The 10,623-nt window shown below is 43.1% G+C and overlaps 1 protein-coding gene across 1 annotated transcript; it reads right to left on the bottom strand.

Annotated features, from left to right (window-relative positions):
• Positions 1-439: 439 nt before the first annotated feature.
• On the bottom strand, positions 440-2,427 carry six6a (SIX homeobox 6a). The gene is made up of 2 exons (XM_057858550.1): positions 1,563-2,427; positions 440-1,155 (listed from the first exon to the last, which is right to left on the bottom strand). The coding sequence occupies exons 1-2, from the start codon at positions 2,132-2,134 to the stop codon at positions 990-992; spliced, it is 738 nt and encodes a 245-aa protein (XP_057714533.1). The 5' UTR covers positions 2,135-2,427; the 3' UTR covers positions 440-989.
• Positions 2,428-10,623: the final 8,196 nt, after the last annotated feature.

Below are 10,623 nucleotides of genomic sequence, written 5' to 3'. Positions count from 1 at the left end.
AAAATATAAATAGATTAATTAGCCATAGGCAGCATTTATGAGCCTATCACATTTTCTCAAATTTTCGCTGTTTTTTAAATTTTTTATTTTTTTAATCGCCATTTTTATGAAAGGCAAAGCGTGCCAGACTGACGAGGAGTGCTCGTCCATGCATGCATTCGCGCAATAAACGAGGCTTGTGCACGTCGACAATCTGCCGTGTTTTCATGAACACGATGATCTCTCCCCGCGCATCATCCGGGTTAGTGAGCCGGCCTCTCTCTGACCTCTCGCTGTCACCCTGCATTACACGACGCACAGCATGTTGGTCAATTAGGGCTCGCTGTGAAACGTGCACGTCTGCAGGATACTGGACGAATACAGAATCAAGGCACGGATTGATGTTTTATATCGGCTCTTTTTTGGTCTTCTCAAATACCAATCACAATAGAAAAAAAACCTCGATCCACAATGATTTTATTAAGTTACTTGTTTTTCCCTTTGACTTGAAACACAATGTCACTAAAGCGCGCATGCTCAACAGGTTCACCTGTGCACAAAGTATTAAAAAACACCAAGCGAATGAAGATCCAAAAGACAAAGCAGATGCTTTAAATAGGCAAATAAACATTATTTATATAAAAAAAATAATAACCGAAAGAAACGTAAAAATAGCACAGTTCTTTGTCAACATGAAATACCCACGGATGAAGCGTGGGTTATATAGGCGCTCGCTATACCTTTTTTTTTTTTCATCTGAACGGGGGAGTTAGAAGTCATCTGTGTGTTAGGTCGGGGTCTCCACGCGTGGGTCAAATGCAAATCAAAAGTATAGGCCTCGCAGATCCTCGCATGTTTTTGGCAGGCGTCAGATATCCGTGTGTGTAATGTGCGTGTACTTGTACGTGTATGTGTAACTCAACGCAGGCACTGTATGAGTGGTCGGATTTGGATTGTCTTTCCCTCTTTCCTTTCCCTTCCTGCATCCATTCATCAAGAGTTGAGAGCGCTCAGATGTCACATTCACTGTCGCTGGAGGTGATGGAGATGGCCGAGGCCGCCGCTTTGCTGGAAAGGCTCGCCTCAGGACTGGACGCGTTGCCCAGGCGGTCCACGGTGCCGTCCTCGTCGGCCAGGGAGCGAACGGAGCCGCCGGACAAAACCTGCTGCTGGAGCCTGAGGGACACATCGAGGACACGGCGTCACAAAGGAGGACCGATCGTGGAGCCATATTTGTTGCATTAACACAAAATTGTCTCTTGATAAAGATGAAATACATTTAATTATGACCATTTTTTAATGATCGCTGTAATTTGGGCAATGAATATATTATTATGTTATAATGGTTGGGAAAAAATAAATAAACATGACAAACAACTAAGAAAATTGTCGTTATTGTATAGAAGCACAAAGACTCAGAGTAAAAAAAAAAATATTTTTCAGTTGTGCAGTTATGATATAGTTTTTTTTTTTTTTTTTTTATGATAAGACAATCTGATGTGAAAATATTTATCTGTAAGGAGCTGGAATTTTATATTTAATTTAATAATGATAATAATAAAAGGCGTTATAGATTATCTCACCTATTTTTGGCCGCCGCAGCTCTGTCTCTTTGTCTTCGGTTTTTGAACCAGTTTCCTACTTGTGTGGGCGTAAGTCCAGTAGCCTGAGCAAGCTCCCGCTTTTTACTGGGGTTGGGATATGGGTCCTGCAAGTACCATTCTCGTAACAAGTGGCGGGTCCTCTCCTTGAAGCAGTGGGTTTTCTGCTCGCCGTCCCAAATGGTTCTGGGCAACGGGAACTTCTTGCGCACCCGGTACTTGTCCACCGGCCCCAGCGGGCGTCCTCGCAGCTTCTCGGCCTCCTGGTAGTGCGCTTCCAGCCACAGCGCCTGCAGCTTGGTGTGCGACTCCTTGGTGAACTTGTTGTTCTCCAGGATGTGGTAGAGTTCGCGGAAATTGCCGGTGTGGAAGGCGACCACGGCCCGGGCCCGAAGCACCGACTCGTTCTTGTTGAGCACCTCGCAGGCCGCCGGGGCGACGGGCAGCGACCACAGGAAGCGGCCGAGGCGGCCCACGTCGCCGCTCTCCTCCAGAGTCTCGCACACCCCGGCGACCTGCTGGGGGCTGAAATTCAAGATGGGCAGCTGAAACATGGAGCCTTCTCCCGGGTCTGCCCCTCCGCGCTCCTCTCTCTCCTCCACGTCGTCTCGGTCGGCTTCTTGACGCGCGCGCGCTCACACACGCGCTGCACGCACGCACGAAACAAGGCAATCCCCAAAGTTGAAGCGAACCGAAGGAGCCGATCGAGGAGCAACGATGTCGCCGAAAGGGTGGGGACAGCCTACCGCATCCTCGCTCGGACGGACCGCGCAACTGACGACGGAACGCCGATGGATTTCTCAAGGTGGGCTGCGGGGATTGAAAGGAGCGGAAGATTCGAACCGGAGCAGAGGTGTGCATATATTTTTTTTTAAAGAGGGAGAAAAAGACAGTCAAGCCCCTCTGATGATTTCCTATTGGACTTGGCAGATTGGCTGCCCGGTTGCCATGGCTACACGTCAATCACTGTCAAGTTGGCCCAATCGGGCGCGAAGAGCATCTCGGCGCCTCCCTTCACAAAAGCCAATATATAAACATTTGGACCTTTTTGCTGGGCGTCCTTCCACGTCCAGCCAAACGAGCTCATTGTGCGCACGGCTTGATTTTTACAACAACAAACACACACACACACTAAAAAAAAAAAAAAAAAACATACACACAATCAACAACAGAAAAACGTCATCTAAAATCTCACTTTCCTGCGAGATTTACTGTATATGGCGGAAAACAAAGACAAAACTGAAAATGCAGTTTCTGCTCTTGCACCCCTCTTTAAAATAAACTGCTGTATTTTAAGCCAAAAGAACTGTTGGGTTTAATAGAACAATATGTCTTTATGCTAGCAGATTCATGGCGCATGAAGCCCCAAACTATTTTTAACTTGTCCGTTTTACCCTGAAAACCCCTGTTTACAGACTTCGCGCAACCGCTTTTCTTTCAGCCGTAAAACGAAGGTCAGTAATCGTATTTATTATTCGAAATGTCTGTCGTTTTTAGCTTAGAATCATTAATTGTTGTCTAATATTTACTTTAATTACAAAACTTTTTTAAAAATTATTCACTCGCATATTTTAAACATTTAAACAAATTACGTCACAATGAAAAAATTAGCACCCGTAAAAAAGTCACGGATATCTACCTCATAACTAATAACTAATTGTATTTTTCTCGTTACTGTCGCAATTTCCCCAATATTTTAAATGTTAAATAATCGATCCAAAAAAAAAAAAAAAAAAAAAACATTTAAGGGTAAATATATGAAAATGAAAATCTCGACCACTCCTTGATGTCTGCGATTTCTGCATCGCGACCCTTGTTATATTACCATGTTTCACCATAAAATCCCCCCAAAATCCGGCTTTGGCCATTCACAGCTGTGTCTTGAGACTCGGTGATACATGCTACATGGAGTTTTTGGATCGAAAAGACCTAAGTATGCGATAATATCTCGTTAAAACCGTGGCGTCTTTAATTATGCTCTCGCGTGCTCTCACCTCCAGTAAGGTTTTTTTTTTTTTTTTTTTTTTTTTTTTTATGTTTAAAATTTTTTTTTTTTTTTAAATGCTCTCCTGTACAATTTTTTTCTTCCCCCAGAAAATTCAGATTTTAAGCTTTCCAGTTATGTATGAAACATGCATATAGGACAATTTTAAAATCTGGCCAAATTGGGGGTCTCAGGGCGGAACTTCAAGTCACCTGAGTGTTTTCTGCCATATATATATCACGTTTACTGTTAGAATAAATTAATGTTTTTATTTTCATTGTAGACTTCCAATCCATTTTGACTGGGAGGGTTGGCAGCGAAATTGGACGTCCATTGGTATTAGTAGGTGTTTGTATTGAAAATGTTTTAGGAAAATCATAAAATCTCATTTTACAACGTGCATTTTTTTTTAATGTCACAGTTCGATTTTGACATTTACAACTCACTCAGTCTGCCATTTACGGCAATAGACATCCAATCCATGTTGACTGGAGTTGGCAATCGTTGTCAGCCCTCCTAGTCAAAATGAATTGGACGTCTATTGCCGTCAATAGGTGTTTTTAATATAAATTATATTCTTTTTTGATCACATTCTGACAGCGAATGAATAAAAATGCATCTAACTTGCGTTTTTTCCCCGAGGCGCGTGCATGTGTGTATATATAGGATTAGAACGACCCTGGCAGGCTTTAGTATCAGCCACACTCCGTTTTGTGCTCAGGCTGATTTAGTAAATAAGAGGGCGGATAGATAGCGCAGATGGTTTGAAGTGTCGGGTCAGATTATTTCATGGCTGGATACAGTGGTAAAGTTCATTCTAACGGAAAGGCCTGATATTATTTTCACAGCGGCGCGCACGCGCGCGCGCACGTACACACACAGGCTCGCCCTCGTGCGCGCACGCTGCGCTGTATCCCCTTCGGGCTCTTTGTGCATGAATTATGGACGCTTGATGCGGGGTTATGAAATGCCTTCTGCACAGGAAGCTGTTCATTCTCTTGCTGGTTTACTGCAGACGCGTCGTCTTGGATTAAAAAGTCAAAAGCGGGCAGTTGAAGAAGCTCGCATTTGCATAAACCGCAAGAAAGCCACGCACAAATCAAGCCTATTAGGCCGCCACATTGGCAACCTGGAGGTGATGTTGATCAAGGTCAACGCGTTATTATCACCAAGGATAAAACGCTGCAGCGTGCTGCTCTGAAATATTTAGCTTCCTGTAAATATTTCATTCCCACTATAGCAAACAATGACTTTCCCTAGGAAGGGCCCATCAATAAAACACTGGGTTGTTTTTGATCGCTTAAACGGAGGGCTGCAAATAACAATTGTATAGTCTGCGGCGACGTGTCTGGTTTATAGACACTCTTTAAAAATTGATGATGTCCCAAAAAAAAAAAAAAAAAAAAACTCCATTTTTTTTAACAATCTGACTTAACTCCATTATTATTTGACAATCTACAATGTGAAGGTTGAAGAAGCGCGAGTCTAGGCCTGTGTCACTGTGAGGCCTCCTGACACCAATATCTCCACATCAACACAGTGGATCTCATTCAAACACCCCCCCCCCCCCCCCCCCTTTGTCTGCGCGTTTCATGCATCCTCATCCTTGTCTGCACACCAAATGGGATTGAATGCAGCCGCCTTCCAAGCAAAAATCTCCGTTTCAATTTCGACTATCATTTACAAACTGCAAGTGAACACGTTTTCCATTCACAATTTGATAAAATCATTTTGAACACACTGAAAAGAGATGAATAAAACTATTTAAAGATAATAGTTTATTATGATATCAAGCCTTAAAATAAGAATTGAGATCAGTTTTTGTTTTTGTAGTGTGGCAAAAAATACAAAGTCTTTTAGTACCTCACAATCACACATTATTCAAGTCATTCATATCAAGAAAAAAAAAATCTTGATGAAAATCGATAAAGCAACTATTACTACTACAATAATAAAATTAATTCAATGAATAAAAAAGGAAATCTGAAGACAAAAAAAAAATCCATGTAAAGCTCTATTAAGGCAATTTTGAAAAATGGGGTCAACGTTTTTGCCAAACTCAAGAATGAATAGAATCTTTATAAAAAGGAATTAAAAGTACCATCCGGAGAAGATTCTAAATTCAATTCTCCACAAAATGCATTTTTTCACTTCCCAAACTATTATCACCATAGGACATCATGTCAAGTCTAAGATTATATGCTGAAGGGAAAAAAAATCTGCGAAAGGAAACGATCACGTGACAAAACATGACATACGCAGGGTGCTAACATAATGAGACTAATAACAGGGGTGGTGACCGGCGCTCACTTCTCCTCCGAATGACAACACGAGACATTTACTTTGTGTCCCGGTCATCATTATTCGAATGTAGTTGGGTCATAGCTTGCCCTGGGCAGCAGGAGGGAAGGGAAGGAGTGGGGAATAGTTCCATGTGAAGCGGCTGGAAATGACCCAGATTCCACGGGATCACTGGAGCAGACGAGACGCTACAAGAGCCTGTCACCAACAGCCATCCTGCCACAATCCCATGCAGACCTCCACTACCTTGCTCTCGCCATCTGCCTTCCCCCCCAAAACAAGCGTTTGTGTGCACCAAACCTCACTGGTGTATCTCACTTTTCGCCGTGCTCAGCTTCAATATGTCTCCTACGATAAGAGTGGCGATGAGAACTGGCGCTAGATTTATATTTTTGCATTAACTCATCCGTCTCTGCGTGGGATTAACTTTCCAATTAAGATATCATGTCGGCTATATTCCCCCTTAACCTCTGCATGACTCCGGTGTATCTGAAAGTCTGCTCGTGTGCGGGGAATTAACAGTCACTCTGTGCAAAGGTTGACCGCGGTGACAGAAGGGTTAAGCCGAAGCTCTGGGAGAGTCAGAGCCATTTGCCCCCAGGGCCGCACTACTCTTGACGCTACGTTTAATCTGTGGATTTGCGGTAACAGAGAAGACTTCTTATCCGCTGACCCATTGGCCCTTAGTGTATGTAATTCGGCGTCCCTCATCACACAGCCCCGCTGACATAGATCGAGGGGAGCCAATGTGCACGCGCCCTGACACACATACTCCTCCCCCAATCTTTTGTTTTCACACAACACACAAGAACGCTGCTGTTACAGTGCGCGTGATATTCCGACTGATCTCTCATGATCGGATTCATGTGGAAGCTAAAGGGCTACGTATAAAAAAGATATTGAGTCTAGCGAGTGTTGTTTTCGACAGGCCTTTTACTTTAATTATCAGACTACAAACCGCTACATTTTTTCCCTCATTTTAAATCCTGCGGTTTATAGTCCTGTGCGGCTTATTTGTTCATTTACTTGGGTAGATGGGTAACACTTTATCTGACAGCGGCGTCATAAGACTGCAAGGGCGTAGGTTTGCATTGGGACGGTGGGGACAAAACACTACCGACTTTTCAGGATGCTCAAATTGTCCCATCAACCTTTAAAGTGTGTACGACAGGATAAAAAAAGTCTTAAATAGCATTATTATGTGAATTACAATCATATTTTGAGACAATTCGACTATATACAACAATTTGGCAAAGCGCAGATGACGAGAAATTAGTTTTATAATCCGCCGTTTAGTCACGCTTACCATTGTAGGACTGTAGCGTCCCCAACAGGTGGATGACGTCGGCAGGGTCATGGTTTCACCTGATTTAGAATTCAACCCACTGAGGCAGAATTATTCATTCATTCATTCATTTTCCATGCCGCTTATTCCTCACGAGGGTCGCGGAGGTGCTGGAGCCTATCCCAGCTAACTTCGGGCAGGGGACACCCTGAATTGGTTGCCACAAGGAGACACACAACCATTCACGCGCACACTCACACCTACGGACAATTTTAGAGTGTTCAATCAGCCTACCATGCATGTTTTTGGGATGTGGGAGGAAACCGGAGTTCCCGGAGGAAACCCACGCAGGCACGGGGAGAACATGCAAACTCCACACAGGAAGGCCGAAGCCCGGGATTGAACCCTTGATCTCAGAACTGTGAGGCAGACGTGCTAACCACTCAGCCACCGTGCCGCCGCGGAATTATTCAGAACAAGGAAAATGCGACGAAAAGAGCCGCAAAATGTTATTGTTTCAGTGTCTCTACTACAACGTTTTTACAGGATATTCTTTCTATCCAAGTATTTTTCTCCAATTGCTAAATAAATGGTATGGTCATGACAAAAAACAGTCTTGTGCTAAATGGAATATGAAATAATAAAAATGCATTTATTCAGTACAACATGGTAAAATTACTCCATAATGGTAAAAACTGTCGACTCCAACTTTACTGTCGCACCTCCCGTACGATATTTTATGCCACCGTAGTTAGTCAGGCTTTTGTCATTTCCCTGCCCCGGCTTCGGAGAATGTAAACTAACCAAGAGGCGTGACAGCTAGCCGACATGCTAACCCAAACCGAGTGACGTCTCAAAATCTTATTTTCGCTTTTCGAAGCGAAAAATCAAACAAAACCAGCACGGATCATATCACACAGCGGTGGGGTTGTTGATTGTCTGCTATGGACATTAGCGCTCACAGGGGAAGCAGAGGGAGAGTACCGCCGGACAAACCGGCCGACGTAAGAGGAGCACGTAGCTGCCACATGGTCAACACGAATATGCCGTAAATTAATGTTTAACTTGGAAGACGAAGACGTAAACAGTAAGAGAGCGGCGTGCAGTTGTTGTGCAGCTATCATGGCAGGATGTCTGAGGAGAACTTTTTTACATGTTCAAACGTAAGTAAATAGTCCTTTAAAGAAAATTTGTAGTGTTTACTTTGTAATCGCTGTATTCGAGGCCATTTTTAACACAAAGTTGCAATTTTTGATGAAATTTGACAAAACACCAGTCACACGAAGAGCAATAAGCCGAGTAGAGCGCTCTCCGGCGGGCAGGCGCAGGACCGAGGTGGGTGTGCGACAAGCCGCCGGTCGTCGGCCGAGTGGCATTCTCGGTGGAGCAGGAGCATTGTCAGCCACAAAATGCAAGCCACCTTGGTATTAAAACGTGTGCCATGATCCCAGTATTTGGCATAATACAAAATACAATGGTTACTCACTTCCTCTTAAGTCCAATGGTCCCACAGTTGTCGGACCTGTTTAGGCCATTCTCCGAGAGTAAACGGGAACTTTTTGAAACCCAAAAAGGCTCACACACCTCTCCCTGGTGCAGAAACAAAACCCTGCAGCACATTTGGCTGGCGTGATGCGAAAAATAAGCGAATTAATCTGCAAAATCAGCTGAATCCGCAGTCCACCTGCATGCTATAAAGCAATGCTGTATTGTAAGATGCTGACCCGGGTGACGTCACATTCGCATTCGTCCTCAACCCGAGATTGGAGCCGGAAGTCACTCATTTTCATTGCGCGGGATTCAAAAATTAAATAAATAAAACGATCACTTCCACACACATCCAAGCGGTCCGTTTCATTCAGGAGCATAAAAAAAAGCATGAAATATGGAATAAACATGCTTTTTCGTGTCAGAGGCACTTTAATGTGGTTGTCAGTGGCAGTGAATGAGTTGTATACAGTACATACAAGTGGGTAGGTAGGTTTGCATAGGGATGGTAGGGACATAACACTACCAACTTTGCAGGATGCTGAAATTGTCCCCACCAACCTTTAAGCAACCTTGTATGCATTGTATAATGAGTTCAATTATACAGGTATTTTACATTGTCTTCCCATATGTTTTAAGGATAGAAATTACCCTACCATTATTAAGTGAATTATTTTCATAATGTTCAAAATTACCCCTTTTCACTTGCTGAATTCACCGGTCCATTTTCCCCCCTGAAACGTACGTTTAATTGGCTGATGACTTGACCCACCCCTGACACACATATGCACACTCACACAGGCCCAACAGAAATACATGTCGACCATCTGCCACCTCCTCCGCCCCCTTCGAAGCGGACGTATATTAGAAGTTTTTTATTTAAAAGGACACCAATGTTGTGGGAAACACAGTACTAATTTTGCTACTGAAAGTAAGACCTGTATCAGAGTTAGCTTAACATTAAACTGTTTGAACTTGCTAGCCTGCAAAACTCACTAAGGAGTAGCTTAGAGAGAAGTTACACTGTTTATGTTTCCTACTGGTAAAGTTAATTAAACTGTAAGAATGCACTTTGCTGGAAACTATAGAACCAGAAAATTGTTAGAAAGAACCTGCTTACAGAGAGACAGGCCATAGACTTCATAATTATATTGACGGGTCACCTTCAACAGGCACTGCACCACGCCTTCAAGTAGGGGGCCATCCCACACTCCGCTTCAGTTATTCGCAGTCAGTTGCAGTGACACATGCAGCGATCCAATGCCGGATTTAGGTTGAAAAAGTATGAAAGCTGTACCGCTTACAAACAGGAAGCATTGTCACAGGAGTGATTTGTTCGAGGAATCAAGGTAATTTTTATATTTTTCATAACATGTATGCATTTTGAAACGTTGTGAAAAAAAATCAATGGGAGAAATTAGTAGCTACGGCATTGGCAATATTTACGTAGAATAAATGCGTTTTTTTGTGCTTTAAACCAAGAATCGAGACTGTTTTACATCCATATTTATAAAGAATTCAGGGATTTAAAACATTTATTCAAACGAATTTTCAACGGAAAAAGCTCTATTTACAGAAGGCCGCCGCTACATTTGCTTATTGACTAGCATCATAGCTCGCAATATTTACGTAAAATAAATGCTAACTGCTCGTTTTTATTTGCTTTTAACTAAGAATCAAGACTGTTTTACGTTCATATCTATAAAGAATTCAGGGATTTAAGCATTTGTTCGCATGAATTTTCAACGGAAAAATGTCTTTGTGATTCCACTCGGTCAGCTTTGACGGGCACGCCAACAATGCAGGCCCCCTATTAATCGGCCCCACGTCCCGTGTCCCGTCAATGCAATATGAAGTCTATGGAAAGGTGCTACATAACCTCATATGTTGCTTACACCACACAACATACCCACCACATCATCATAATTAACTATGTACATTAAAAAAAATGTTTTTTGGGGGGTGGGGATGCCGCGAGCTACCCT

The sequence above is a fragment of the Corythoichthys intestinalis genome, chromosome 15, assembly GCF_030265065.1.
Source record: "Corythoichthys intestinalis isolate RoL2023-P3 chromosome 15, ASM3026506v1, whole genome shotgun sequence".
NCBI classification, from domain to species: Eukaryota; Metazoa; Chordata; class Actinopteri; order Syngnathiformes; family Syngnathidae; genus Corythoichthys; species Corythoichthys intestinalis.
Note: the sequence above shows the minus strand (reverse complement) of the source record. Positions and strands in the feature narration are given on the sequence as shown.

What these genes read in the sequence shown, in the direction of transcription:
- six6a (XM_057858550.1), bottom strand. Translation starts at nt 2,134, where the DNA reads ATGTTTCAGCTGCCCATCTTGAATTTCAGCCCCCAGCAGGTCGCCGGG. An exon ending in GCTGCGGCGGCCAAAAATAG is followed by an intron (nt 1,156 to 1,562) that starts GTGAGATAATCT and finishes TGTGTCCCTCAG; the next exon opens with GCTCCAGCAGCAGGTTTTGT.